The sequence below is a fragment of the Enoplosus armatus genome, chromosome 4, assembly GCF_043641665.1.
Source record: "Enoplosus armatus isolate fEnoArm2 chromosome 4, fEnoArm2.hap1, whole genome shotgun sequence".
Lineage (NCBI taxonomy): Eukaryota > Metazoa > Chordata > Actinopteri > Centrarchiformes > Enoplosidae > Enoplosus > Enoplosus armatus.
In genome coordinates, this window is record NC_092183.1 from 19,669,649 (window position 1) to 19,685,051 (window position 15,403).

The following is a 15,403-nucleotide window of genomic DNA, read 5'->3' on the forward strand; positions in this document are numbered from 1 at the left end:
ACCCGCTGGACTGACTGGGCTGGATGCGCGCCTGTGTCGCGCGCTACTGGTGGGCTGCGCGCCGTCACGCGCCGAAGGTGCCATGACATGAAGAAAACTCACTTGCGGAGGGGAACGGCACTATTTATAAGAGCGCGTATGGGAACATAGGAGGAATTCGGATTAATAGCTCCCTCGACTTAAAATGGCCAAAAACACATCTCTTTATTTTAGAATTGTCGAGGGCAGGAACCTCCCGGCCAAAGACGTGTAAGTAATTTCTAAATGGCACGAGCTTCTGTGTTCAAGTCTTAGCTCTTGGAATATATGCAGCCTCAACATTGTTTAATAGTTAGGCTACTTATCAGGTTAGTAAGACAGGGGGGGGAAAAAAGTTTAGCCTACATTTTAAACGCCAATTCCTCGTACGTTGTCTCGTGTAAGTTAATTGAAGGAATTAGAGGTGAGATTGTCAGGTCTATCTACGCACATGGACCTCAGCATAAATAAAGAAGACCGAAAATGAAATGAAGCCTGCCATCAGTCAAATTGACTATGCTATTGTGTCTCGTGCTGTCATCTTTTTCTTGTCATCTTAAGCTCCGGAACCAGTGATCCCTACTGCATTGTAAAAGTTGACAATGAAGTTGTGGCCAGGTGAGTTCTTTCTGATTATGAATGGAGATCTGCATGAAAGGGATCTTGTTTTATGTGGAGCTGCAGCTGGAGAACATCTGTTGCCTCTCGTCTTAAGTGCTCAGATCTGAATGTCCGTCATCACCGCTGAGATATTTGCATCACGTTATTTTCTGGCTGTGCTCCCGCTACTCTTCACATGTAAACCAGGGTGGACTTGTGTGTGATCAGGTCGGCGGTGCCCACAGCGTGTCCTCTCCGACACAGAGAACCTGATACTGGTCTGGCCTTTAAAACACCCAGCAGGTAACCATGGAGAGGGTGCATCAATTATTACAGGGAGCTCCTGGTGGAAGCAAGGACAATGCTGGGAGCAGAATACACTAGTTCAGAGGTGTTTGAGTGTAAAAGCACAGACGATTTCATCCTCCAAAGTATTCAAAAGGAAGAGCATCTTTACAGCACAGCATTTTATTTCCAAGTGGGGCTGTTTGACAGCAATCCAGATTTCTTTAGAAAAACGGTTTGTTGTGGGATTCAACAAGAACATGGGGTGAATTCATTGGCTATTGTTCCATTTGGCATCATGAGGGAAAACGGCACAATGACTCACTGCAGACACTCACACTAATTATCTGTAGTGTTCCTGGCCAACTGACTCCTCGAGTGTGATGTTCATGGATGTGGCTGGTGGATTGTCGTGAGAAATAATGGGTACAGTACACTCTTAGAAACAGAATTGTTTATTATAACGATACAGAGTTCTAAAAAATGTCCCTAGGGTATTTTTCGAAATCTTTTGACACCAAAATTGTATTGTATTGTAGAACTTGCATAAATAAAAGTCTAAGATTGGCAAAACAATTATTTAAATCAGGGACTACTGATCAAAGAATACAAAGTATGCAAGACTACAAATCTGACCAGGCATTCAGTGCCAACGTTCAGTACTTGACATTTTTCAATACTGTGGGTTATGAACGGCTTTAACAGAACCCTTAAGAGCCCTTATAAAATGATATATGCAGAAAGCTTATTAAATCCCACCTGGAGCCTGCTATATATAAGCAGGACATTTTAATTTAGTGTGGAGCAGTGAATTCTAACCTTTTTAATCATATGATATGAAGCAATGCCTGTGACATGCGCATGTCACTACCTTGTGAACAGAGGGATTTCTCAGATTGTTTTTTTCCATGCTGGTAATCATGTGACCCCTTTGGATTGGATTCCAAACCCCTAGTATTTTTTGCATATTACTCAAAAAGCCTGTGATCTGTCTACCCTCAGGTACACTTACAAAGTAGATAAGTAAGGCTTTACACTGCTGCCACATTTACAGTGCTTTCTGACTCTACTGGTTTCTGTTGTTGCATACATTCATGTGATATGTTTCTGTGTTAAGGTCTGGTTAGCAAGCGTGTTAAACCTCTGTTTCCAGGACTGCCACAGTGTGGAAGAACCTGAATCCTTTCTGGGGTGAAGAGTACACGCTGCACCTACCGATGGGGTTCCATTCACTGTCCTTTCATGTCATAGACGAGGACACGATTGGGTAACACACCATATACAGCCATTACTCTTGACTGATGGAGCTCGGCAGTTGATTCATAGTGCTGTAAGCCATGAGTGTTTGCTTAACTTGGCTCATGAATTGATATATTTGGGTTAAAGCCTCATGTACAGTTTAAATGTTTTGGGAAAAGAAACTCCAAGCTTTGAATAAACAAACATCATCAGGCAGATGGTCGCCCAGATTGAGTGGTTAAAGGTTGTTTTCTTCCTCCTCTTATCGTGACCACCAGTAATCTAATCAGTCTGTCAAATTCACCTCAGTCAACTCCAGCGCGATCAAACAACATTGATAGTATTTCCAATGGCTTCTATCTGATAATGTCTTCTTTTATCTTTTTCTACAGCCACGATGATGTTATTGGAAAGATAACTCTGAGCAAAGATGCCATTGGATCTCAAGCTAAAGGTATGACTGAATAAATCTGCATCAGTCTGTAACAGGACCAAAGCTCAGAGGTTAAACATACATGGCTTCACATGAGCGAGTCAAAGGTCTGAGTTTGATTGAGGAGATGTTCCTTTTTTAGACTCTGGGAATGTTTCTTAGAGTTCTCTCACACATTTCATTTGATTTGGATTCAATCAATCGCTTTTTTTGAGAGTCTCTTGTGTTAATTCTAACACACAGGCATTGAAATCAGCATTCACACTGATGACTCTCCTGGTGCTTGTCTGCATGAACTCTGGGTTGTTTTTCATTGTGCATTATAAACCGTCCTTTTGTGTGGAAGCCCACAGCGCTGTAAAATGAGGAGAGCAACCAAAGCATTTCAAATGGCCTCAAACCATTTAATGCCTGGCTCTCTTACAGACGCTTTCACATTCAAGAAATTAGTCACAGTGTTTACCCCAGCATGAACGCTCGCACTTTCTGCACCGTCTTGGCCAGACATACGGCATTTAAAATATGGTATGTCGTGATGATGTTGTAGTTTTATTATTAAATTGCTGAAAGTGTTTACAGGGTATGTTTGCTGCATACCGATGCCTCTCTCTTGAGAGCCACTTGGCATGGCCTTCACTCCTGTGATTCATTGCTACGTGGTGGTACTGAGTCAGTTACTCCCTCACAGGAATCTTCTCACAGTTCTTATGATATTTCTGAAATAATAAAACAGAATTCATTGAATTTATTTGACATGACTGAAATGTAAATCATTTCACACCATTTACACGTTGCTCAGACTATCAAGGACTACATTGTAGTTTTGTTTTTGACTGTGCATGCCTTCACCTTGTCTTGTACTTGCCAGCATTATAGACATTTTTGCACAAATTAGATTATCAGTTAATTAATTAGACCATAAAATGTAGTAGAGAACTGCCCAAAGCCCAGGGTGATGTCATCTTGGTTGTTTTCCCCCATTCCCCCATCTCTAATTGTTCTTGTTCAACTCTTTTCATTAAGTTTAGAACAATATGACTTTGACATTAGTGCTGAAACCATTAGTTGATTAATTGATTTGTCGATCGACGGAGAACAGTTAATTGAAAAATTATGATCTGCATGCTTAGTTTCGGTGTTTATTATCCTTCCTTAATGCTTAACGCTTTAGAGTTGACAGGAGTGTTGTTTTAATAAATAATATCTCTCTGTGTGGTATGGTCAGGACTGGATAGCTGGGTGAACCTGACGAGGGTCGACCCTGATGATGAAGTCCAGGGAGAGATCCATCTGAGTCTGGAGCTACTGAAAGATACAGAGAAGATCAACCTGCGATGTCAAGTCATTGAGGCCAGGTAATCCTGCAACTGGTGTGAGAATGTGAGGAAAATGAGCTCATTTAGAGACGGCTTGTGACCCGAAGGGAAGGTAGACTCTAAAAGCATAGTCAGTAAATGTAGCTGCAAGTGGTGAAACTCGTATAAATCTTATATGTCGTTTTAAGATGATTAAACTGGTCGTCAGTCACAAGTTGAGTTTCTGTAGCAGTGCCATCACTGTTTCTGTGCTGAAGTCTTATCACCATCACCCCGCAGGCCTCCACACTCCCCTCCTGAGTCATACTGCCACTATCACACCACTCACTGCCCCATCTGTGCATCCCAGGCTACTGTCTCCCCCTCTCAGGCTGGGCACTAATGAGCATGCCAATCAGGGCTTGACACTGTTACTCACGACACGCTCGGGTGAATGTGAATTAGGTTTGGAAGAACGAAGGTCAAGTGGAAAATAAGTGGTTTTGCTGTTTTAACAGGTAATAGGAGTTTGTCAAGCATTTTAGTGTATTGATCAGTTCTCTTGTCTTTGGTCTGGTGATACCCACAGAGACTTGGCTCCAAGAGACATTTCTGGGACCTCTGATCCGTTTGCAAGAGTTATTTTCAACAACCACAGTGCAGAGACCTCGGTGAGCTCTATGTGCGTGCATGTAAGAGTACATATTGGTTTCAGTGGACCCAGAAGTACATGTTCTTTCATTGTAATTGATTGTTGTTTGCTTGTCTCATTGTCTGTCATTTTGTTTCGCATTACTGTACGCACGAGAGAGCTAAGATGACGACGAAGTGTAGTGAAGAGAGATCTGTTTTTAGGATTTCCTAACACCCCAGCCTGCTGTGATTTAGATTATCAAGAAGACCCGTTTCCCTCACTGGGGAGAGACTCTGGAGCTGGAGTTGGATCCAGAGGAGCTGAGTGAGGAGGGAACTGTCACTGTGGAGGTCTGGGACTGGGACATGGTGGGCAAGAATGACTTTCTGGGAAAGGTGAGGATGTCATGATCATAATAATATTTCATATTTCATAGATTTCACGTTCTACAAAGTACAATACAGTATTTCCAACCATTAATAAATCATTTTTCCTGTCTGATGTTGTATCCTTTCTTTCTTTCCACAGGTGGAAATCCCTTTTGCTTGTTTGCACAAGACACCTCTGTTAGAGAGCTGGTTTCGTTTGCTGCCCTTGGGAAACAATGAGGTTGATGCAGGGTGAGGATTATGGGTGTGCTTGTTTGTACAATGTGGTGAGTTTGTGTAACTGAGACAAGCATTTTGCGTTTTGGAATTCTTGGACTCAAACTCAGCAGAATCCAGTGTTTTAAAATGCACTCAAGGAAAGTGTTTGTTCCCCTCCGTGCTTTCCTTTCATGCATTTATATGAGCATTCACAGGTGTACAGCCAGGTCTCTGACAGCATCTGTTCCTCGAGATAAATTTAGAACAAAGAAACTGAGTGAACCGCTAAAGGAATAGTGTCTAAGTGAAGTGAATCTCACAGTGAAAGGGTTTTTATTGAGGGGAGCACGCTGCCGAGCTAGAAGCTGGTTAGAGACCTACTTTCACCACAGTAAAAAAAAAGAGAAGTAATGTCATTGCAAAAGATATTCCCTCAGGGACAACTGTTGGTGTGTGAAAACAGTGTGAACTCCTTACCAACGTCATTCCCCCATTGGTACGTCTGGTGTAATATTACACCAGACATTTACCAAACCATCAGTGTCACTATTTATTGATTTGATATTATCATATTATCATTATCAGTTTCACCTTACAAGAATATAAGAACATCTTGTAAGATCATTTTAGAATTATTATGCAGTTATGCTAAAACAGTCTAATCAGTTTCTTTCTCTCTGTGGATTTCAAACACTTCCAAAGTCCTACACAAAAACTATTGGAATTGTTAAATTAAGCCACAGAAAATCAAGTGTCTTTGGTCGTCCTCACTTTCGAGCTCATGTTTTGTTGGACTCTTTTTTTGCTTCTTTTCCAGGATATTTGTAATTGGGGCTTACCTCACTATAAGATCGAGGTGTGCAGAATATCTCCTCTTTTTTCCTCTGTTGTCAGTGGCAAGCTGGGAGCGCTGCGTCTGAAGGTGCGTTTGGTGGAGGATCGGATCTTGCCTTCTGTGTGCTATCAGCCCCTCATTCACCTTCTGGTGGAGTCAGTCATCTCCCCTGCAGAGGTCAGCATCACAACTTTTCTTCAGTGCTGATATTCATTAGCTCACCTGTCTGATAAATGATGTTTTATCATGGCAAGAAGCAGCTTCTCTCTCTGCAGTGTTTTCTATGTTTGTGACGTAATCTAGACTAGATATCTAGACTCCACCTGGTTCATTAACTCACTAAGAAAAACTCTTTGCCCATGTCAGCGGCGTGTCATGACCTGAGCCCTTCTTCTCTCCAGGTGGAGGATAGTAGTGCTCTGACCATGCTGGAGGAGGTGACCACGGTTGAGAGCCGGCAGGATGTGGCAATGACCCTGGTGAAGATCTACCTGGGCCAGGGCCTGGTGGTGCCATTCCTAGATTACCTTAACACCCGGGAGGTCAACCACACCAGTAGGATTAACAGAACAACACCAGAACTGTTTCAAATGTCAGATCATTGTCAGTCAGAGCCATTAGTCAGTCGGATATGCAGAAAATTTGGATTTTCTTTAGCTTGTAGTTTAGATAGCCGACTCATAATTTGTGTAAACAAAGATGAATTTAACAGTCTGCATTTCATGGCTAGTATTATTTACATTTCTGCACAATTAATGCCCACAGATATTAGCTTGAAACATTTTACATATTATAACTGTGATTACATAATACACAGCGTGCGCAAGACCGACATTTATCTCTACTGGTCACTATTTGTATTAGTCAGAGTTTGGGACATGCAGGTTTGCTGTTATTGCTCTCCAGAGACCTTCTCAGAGCTGCTTGTATTTAACTCTGAATTGACATTAAGTCTCCGAACTCATGGTCGTGTGTGGGCAGTGTAAGTCTCCCAGCACTATATTTACTACCCCAATGCCAATTATTTACTCAGCCAACAGTCTTTTCATGGCTTCTCTGTGGTCTCCATTAGTCATGTTTTTGCCTCCGCTCCACATCCCCATTGCTAATTCACACAGACTTGTGATCTGGTCTTTGAGTTCTGTCGGTGTAGTTTGAGATAATAAGCATAGTGCCTACGTTTCCATAGCAACTCCACAGGATCTGAACGGTAACTGCTTGATCAGGAATAGATGGCGCGAGCAGCCAAACATTAAAGTTGGGCACGGGGTAAAGAAAAGGAAAATGTACTGTACTCTTAATGAGCAGCATTTCCCCATATATCCTGACCTGGCAACCCAGTCCCGTTTCCATGGATATTTTAGTATCGCCACCTTGAAGGATTAAAGTGATGTTGCTCTGCGTTTCTAAAGCAGATCCATTTTTAGATCTCATAGAAAGCATGCGCATCCAAAAAACTTGTGCCAGACCAAAAGCCTGATCTGAGAAAGAAACAGGACCCGGCACTCTGTATTAATAGCTTTTAATTCATTTAATGAAGCAATGTTTCAGTCTCAGAGATTTTCATCAAGCATGATTATGTGCCTGATGGGGGTCTCCATGAAAGCTTAAAGGTTGCTTCATTACATTCACTGGGAGCTATTAATACAGTGATGGGATCCTTTTCCTTTTTCTACATCAAACTCAGTGTCTTTTTTTAATTTTCTGGGCATTGCATGCCTTTATTAGACAGATAAAAGTAGAGAGATGAGAGAGAGATGGAGAATGACATGCAATGAAGGTCCCTGGCCAAAGGCAAACCAGGGATGTTGTGGTTCATGGTCAGCGCTAGTGTCTTCATTTTTTTTAATTTAAAACTATGGGGAGAAAGCTGACTGAGAGCACTTAGTCAAGTAAAACACAAGTTTGTAATCTGCACAGGAAATGTCTCCCTCTATCTTTTTTTCCTTGATTCAGATGAGGAAAAACTTTACCTTACTCGAAAAAAGGTTGGAGTAAACGTCATGATGAGCAGACAGACGTGATAGATGTTGCATGACAAGAGTTTGCTAAAATCTAAGCTGCTGCATCCCTGTTATAATTTAGAATACTGTATTGTATGTTTTATTTTATGTTAAATTATTTAATTATTTGCTTAAACCTTATCAATCTCTTTTATGTTTTGCTCTCATAGCTGATCCAAACACTTTATTTCGCTCCAACTCACTTTCCTCTAAAGCCATGGAACAGTTCATGAAGGTGCGTTGACATATCTGTTGTTTTATTTTATCAGGAATTGTAATTGTTGTTTCTGTCTCTACTGTGAGTGAAAATACGGTGTGACTGTTTTGGTCAATCTTTGCTATAATCTCCCTGTATGTTCTTTATCTCTATTACATGCACACTGAATTAGACATATGCCTTGTGGTCCCCTGCTGCATCACACTGTACCTTGTTTACTCTTTGTACTATGCAGATTTACATATTTAGAAAAGAATCCCTGTAGCATAGATGCAAATGAGGTGTCTCACAACATATAGTATTGTTTTGCCGCCAGGCTGTTGGCATGCTGTATCTGCATGAGGTGCTGAAGCCCATGATCAACCGCATCTTCGATGACAAGAAGTATATTGAACTGGACCCTTGTAAGATCGACCTGAACCGCACAAGGTAAAACATATCCTGCTGGATCTCACAAAACCATGATCATTCAGACCTAAAAATAGTCCCCATCTGCTTCACAGGTGCTTGTCTTAAGCCACAAATGACAAGTGGAGATTGTGGGTTGTAGGTTCATGTGTGCAGTTCACAATCTATGTGTTAAAATGGTGAAAAGCTGCCACAGGAGACTGCCCACTTCCTTTACAATTCACCTCTGAGAGGAAGACATCAATATGAGAAAATGAAAAAAATGGCTGTAAAAAAAGGGGGAAGGCTGTTGCTTGGCAACTGCTATGAGCCCCCTGAGATGTCTATCTCTGACATGGAGGGAGATCCAGGATCTAACATGCTCTTCGTCTGCAGTAGATCTGCCTGCCACCGCCTAATTTGTTGTCTCCACTCCCTGTCTATATATCTCTGCGGACATTCTTCAATTCAGAAATCAATATCTGTGTTCATCTGTCCAATCTCTGAAACAGCATGCTCTCACATATAATGACATAACCAGGGAACAGAGAGGTTATCAGTCATATTATAAGAGGCATTGTAAATTTGAGTATATTGCTTCATTGAGAATGGTCTTAACACGATTCAGCCAAATCTACATACAAAGCGGCTGCTATTTTGTCTCAAGGTCATTTACAATATCTTTCTTTTTCTCCAAAGACGAATTTCATTTAAGGGTGCAGTGTCAGAGGCAGAGGTGCGGGACAGCAGTGTGGAGATGCTGCAGAGCTACTTAACGAGCATCATTGAATCAATCGTGGGCTCAGTGGATCAGTGTCCTCCTGTCATGAGAGTGGCCTTCAAACAGCTACACAAGAGAGTAGAGGAGCAATTTGCTGAACCTGAGAATGAGGTCAGTCTGGAGAAAAGAAAAACAGCCAGAAACACCATTTCAATGCATTGTAATGTATCTGTGGGGCTTATTTGTGTATTTGAGATTTGATCACTATACTTTACAATTACATATTATATATTCAACTACAGCTGTTGTCCCGAGAGACGGTCCTCGGGTTCATTAACTTTCCCGTCAAATTGAAATGCCCTTTTTGCAGGATGTGAAGTATCTGGCCATCAGTGGATTCTTTTTCCTGCGTTTTTTCGCTCCTGCAATCCTCACACCTAAACTGTTCCAGCTGAGGGATCAGCACGCCGATACACGCACAAGCAGGACACTGCTACTACTGGCCAAGGTACGATCCACAACACAGACATGCATGCAGACTGCTATGAGTAATTGATTCATGTCCGGACGTCACACTTGACCGTGGAAAAAACAAACGGCACAGAGGTGGATGCACCGGATGTGAGGCGACATGCTTTAATTTAATTTGCAAGTGTGAAACAAATAAATATGAAGCAGGAATACAACATACAATGTTTATACTATGTGTGCAAGCAGCAGCGCTTTCGTATGCAGTGATAGCCAATAACAGCAGATACAGCACTGAGCTGTTCCTTGCTTTTCTACCTCGTTAGGTAATTACATAGTGCTGTTAAGCAATATCTGTTTAGAGTAACTTCTATCTTTATGACAATATGAAAACTGTACTTCCTGGAAATTGAATTAGTAAACTATAAACATGTAAACAACAAACATGTAAACATTTCAATCAATAATACCCTCAAAATATAATATTCTTTTTCTTAAAACACTGTTGGCGTTCTAGAGTCTGGAAGTCATTTATTTTTGTAGAAGTAGAAATTTGTGACGACTCAAGATCACACAATGGTTTGCTTGACCAACTACACCAGTTGGTGTACTACAGGTATGTAGTGGTTTTCAGTGCCATTGTTTGCCATAAAACTTAAAACAATACCTTCTTACATTATGCCCTGCTCAAACATCCTGTTTCAAGTGGAAATAGATCAAATTACCAAAGAGAGACTCCATAGACAGACTATTTCCTTGTGACTGACAAGAAAGGCAGTCTAGTGGGTTATAACTCAGAGCTCACTGTGCTTTTGAATGGAAGTGACCCCGAACCGTCACTAAAATGAACACCCTCGAAGTAATTAAAAATAGGGGTGTAACTGTCATATATTAGAAGAAAAGTGAAACCTCGTTGCTCTCCCACGTGTGGCTTCTGGTTGCTGTCTATGGTGCTGAAGCGCTGTTGCCATGGGTCCTCTACAGAGAAAGGGAACAGGCTATTTTTACCTCTGTGTGTGCTGCGACCAGACTGTGGTTCAAAGCCGAGCATCAGAGAGGGGTGTAGAGAGGGACTTCCTCCTCGCCCTAGGCCAGGTGTGGGCCGGACAAAGGGCCTCACAGCATGCTTGGCCTCAGGGACCCTTTTGATCTCCGACTTTGAGATATGCAGTCACTCACACTGAGTTCTGTCAGTAACTGGAGACTTGATGTGCTGGAGATGTGAGTGTCGAGCGGACATTGTGTCTTTATGATCGCCAGGCGCTGCAAAGTGTCGGGAACTTGGGCCTTCAGCTGGGTCACGGAAAGGAGCAGTGGATGGCGCCTCTTCATCCCATCATCCTACGCAGTGTGGCCTCTGTCAAAGACTTCCTGGACAAGTTGATCGACATAGATCATGACATTGGTAAGGCTGAAAATAGTGAACGCACCACTGCTCTTGCAATCAAAAGGAAAGGAGGTCATGCTGTTGAGCTAATCAGCCACAGGACAGCTGCTAGCGTAGCAGCTCCCAGCTGATATCAGGATTAAGCGAAACAATATTGTAGCTCCATGATGAAATATTCATAACTAGCTGGAACCCCAGAAAAGAGATGACATGGTTAATGAGCTGGCGGGGAGCTGGGGTGAGAAGCTGTAGGGGCTTGTACACGCCACACTGGTTACCCAGCATGTCTTGGCTGCTTTCTTACCGTCATGTGTCAGTGAGGCTGTTGTTGTGAAACATTCTTCCCTCTCTGATGTATCATGTTTCAGCCTCCTTCTGCACATCACACCCACTCCTTTCTCTTAAAGGCCAGTTTGACATTTAATGCTCTTCAGGTGGATTTGTTGGACAGAAGTGGACGCTTGTTATGCCTCTTTGAAGCTGTCCTTCATGTGGTGATGAAGGAGGCTGAGGTGCCATCAATAGCAAAGTGCTGAAAAATGAAGACTTGCACCGTAGTTTAACAATAAAACACACACACTCACTGTTTGTTTATTGTCACAGCACCACCTTGTGTCTGTATGGATGAACATGCCATTATAGTGTGTCTCCACATTCTGCGTTTAAAACTCTTTTCAACTTGATCCCACAGTGTCCGAGGTGCCACAGAGGGCTGTATTCATGCCCTCAGTCACAGTTAAAGAGGGGTACCTCCATAAACACAAGGCAGAGGGACCCCAGCTGCTGTCCCGCTTTGCCTTCAAGAAACGCTACTTCTGGTTGACCAGTGAGACGCTGTCCTACGCGAAGACCCCTGATTGGCAGGTTGGTACTGAACCAGTAGGCTAGAGCTTTATAGTTCACCGAAAAATGTTATTGTTTATCTACTTTACTACCAGGTTTTTATCATTTGGCTAAGGAGCTAGGTAGTGATCTTAAATATGTCAGCCAGATCTCTGCTTATTCATCCTCTTTGTCAAATATAAAAGACCAAAATAGAGGAGTAAACTTTGAATCAAAGTCATGTGAAAGTGACTCATCCATTATTAGAAGCTGATATGCCTCCCGATGGTGAATTAGCCACCGTGTCCACCCTTTGAATGATGTTTATCAACTTGGCTCATAAAAAGAGGAAGCATTTTAGTCGGCCCCGGCTCGCTTTATTGTGTTTGTGTTGATCTCCTTGTGAGAACATCATTAGTGTTATTACCATGTGGTGCCTAAGCTTGTGATAATGATCCCCTCTCATTCACCAGTGACTGAGAGAGAGAGGGCGAGAGAGAGAGAGAGAGAGGGAGAGAGAGAGAGATGGGAGAGGGGAGCTCTCTAGCCCAATAAAAAGCCCTCTCTTTGAGCCAGTCTCCGCTTTGTGTGACTGGAATAAAGGCGAGGGGTAATTGAAGGCTGTGGATATTCATGCTAACATTGCAAATCAGATTGCAGACAATGTCCCGGCCCCTTTCCTCCATGTTGGAGCACTCCAGTCTCAGTGAAGCGAGCTCCCATTGGAAGTGGCTGATTTACACTTTAAAGTGGCCTTTGCTGATCTCATCTTCGCGTCCTCCTTGCCTCACTCCGTTCCTCCTCGCCTAAATATTTCAGTGTTAGATGCTGCTCCATTAATTTGCTCTGTGATCCAATGTCACTTTTATTTCACTTAAACCTTAGTCTAAACCGCCTAAGGCAAAAAGCATGATCCACCGTTACTGGCCCGTGCATACTTGTGTTAATTGGTGTTGTGGTTTGTGGCTGAATTGTTGCAGGTGCGCTCCTCAATCCCTATTCAGTGTGTGTGTGCCGTGGAGAGGGTGGATGAAAATGCCTTTCAGCAGCAGAATGTAATGCAGGTCATCACCCAGGACAACGACGGGCAGCTGCACACCATGTACATCCAGTGCAAGGTGCATTGGTACTGACACCAGCCAGTCACCAACAAAGTTCATTACCTTTTTCAGAAATCCTTTTTGTTCTTGGTTTTGGCACATTCAAAGCATTATTTCTTTGATCCATTATTTTATTGACAGTTTGCAATGTTCTTAGATTAGAGTTAAGATAAAAAAAAAAAAAGAAAGTTTAAGAGGGAGTTTTCACTTCAGTCATAAAGAAATAAGATTTGATTTACCACTTATCTTTATCAATGAAGGCTTATTAATTGATTAGTTGATTGAATTTTCACCTTCTTTGACTTCACGATGTCTGTAAGAGACCACTGAACTCACGTTGTTTTTGTGTCTGAACAGAACGTGAATGAGCTGAACCAGTGGCTGTCGGCGATCAGGAAAGTCAGCATCTACAATGAGCGCATGCTGCCCTCTTTCCACCCAGGGGCTCATCGCAGTGGCAAGTGGACCTGCTGCCTGCAGGCGGACCGTGCTGGTAATCCTGCTTTTATTACTTCTGATGCTGCACAAACTTTGAAGATCCTTCTACGAGGACTCAGGATGGGGTGTAGCTATTTAACCCATTTTTATTTTGATTGTGAGCACATATGAAAAAAATGTAGCTGAGATTTACAGTTCAAATGTGTTGAATCACACCCAAGACGCCCTCAGAAAGATCCTCAGGAATTAACAGCATCCCGGAGCACAAGCAGTGTTGTCCATCAACACGCAGGTTTAGTTGCATTACACTTTCATGCTTCAGTCCTGGTCGACTAACTTCTCGCTGGCATCAAAGAGCGAATGAGCTCCTGGCGATCCATATTTAATGACTAAACCCTCAATTTGTAGCTGCCATGTTTTTGTTGCCTCAGTGGAGAACGAGCTGAGATTCCTAATGTAATTTTCTCTGACCAATTACATTAAGTCGCTGTCTGAAAGCTCCATTAAATTCCTTGTGTGGTTTTTCACAGTCCTGAACAACAGAAATCACTTTGTCAGTTATTGTGTATATGACATGAGTAGTAGGTTAAACCCTGGGTGATGCCAGGATTCGGGGTTTGATTGCCACTGGGGCTATTCGCTCTAAAGATGTACAGACTTGTAGTACGGTCAGACATCCATCAAATTTCAATTTGAAGGACATGTTATGTTTACCTGTGTGAAGCTTGTGTGTAGAGCACCACTGTTCAATAAAAGGCTGGTTTTCAGTCACAGGCTGCAGTAGAACCCACTCAGCTGTGACTCTGGGTGACTGGAGTGACCCACTGGACCCCGACGTAGAGACGCAGACCATTTACAAGCAGCTTCTTCAGGGCAGAGACAAACTCAGGTCAGTGGAGAGAATGATCTGTGAAGAGCCTAAGCCGGGATGCAGTTAATTTACTGGACACTAGAGGTCTATGTTGCAACACAGGAGTACACTGCTCTGCTGTTTCTGCTGATGCTTCTTGACATTACAATCACATGTTTAACTGTCACTCTGTGAGAAGACAAAACAGTCAGTGATCATGTGATTAATGTTGCTGACTGACACTGCAGGAAAAAATATCTGGAGATGCCAGAAGCTGATCAGACGCCCAGCAATAAAGTCAAGATCAACTCTGACATTCACCCAGGTGAGGCGGCAGCTGCTGCATCCAAACTGTACATTTTCTGCCTCGGCAGAAGAGTTCCTATTTTGTGTATGGCCGTATGTCGTCATGATTATCTATTTCTGTTTGATAGTAAACTTTCTGTCCCATAGATGGCGCAGAATGCAATGTTCAGCTAATGAAGCCAGGTCAGAGCGCTGCCGCTCGCCTGTTGGCGGTGATAGAGGATCTGGAGCAGGCTCACGCCACCTTCCAGCGCAGAGAAAAGGAGGACGCCACCAGTGTCATTCTGAATCCCTAGACTCGACATAGACCGGGACCCACTAATGCCTGAAAGGGGGGGCCCCGGTATCCTGCACCAACACGAGTGAGCATCAGATATTCACTCTCTTGATTGTCAGGGAGAAAAAAAGTGGCCTTCCAGCCTTTTAGTACATTTCCTGCCGTAAAGAGCAGAGGGAGTTCTGCCACTTTGAATATTTTGTATTCTCTGAGTGCCACCGACTTCAACAGCGCCGGGAAGAGATTATGATACTTGACGATAAAGGGGGCCGAGGGACTTTGAAGCGTGATCTGACTTGATATTTTTTATGTAGATAACAAGCAATCCCTTGCATGGCCCGCGTCCACTTGTTGTGAAATGTGAAAAGAAGCTTTTATATTTTGAGATACTGTACAGGACCTCGGTCCCACATTTTTATGCAAAAGGCTTGTTGTAATGTAATCTACAGTACCTGAATGTAAGGTGTTTTGATATTGCTTTTATCAACGTTTTGTATTTTA

General features: G+C 42.7%; 1 protein-coding gene across 1 annotated transcript; it reads left to right on the forward strand.

Annotated features, from left to right (window-relative positions):
* Positions 1 to 184: 184 nt before the first annotated feature.
* Positions 185 to 14,921, forward strand: LOC139284172 (rasGAP-activating-like protein 1). Its single transcript, XM_070904361.1, has 21 exons — positions 185 to 249; positions 580 to 636; positions 2,057 to 2,170; positions 2,535 to 2,596; positions 3,801 to 3,930; positions 4,460 to 4,541; positions 4,759 to 4,899; positions 5,033 to 5,124; positions 5,986 to 6,103; positions 6,328 to 6,481; positions 8,100 to 8,164; positions 8,463 to 8,575; positions 9,233 to 9,425; positions 9,625 to 9,762; positions 10,983 to 11,127; positions 11,801 to 11,973; positions 12,912 to 13,049; positions 13,389 to 13,524; positions 14,238 to 14,358; positions 14,568 to 14,644; positions 14,773 to 14,921. The coding sequence occupies exons 1-21, from the start codon at positions 185 to 187 to the stop codon at positions 14,919 to 14,921; spliced, it is 2,463 nt and encodes an 820-aa protein (XP_070760462.1).
* Positions 14,922 to 15,403: the final 482 nt, after the last annotated feature.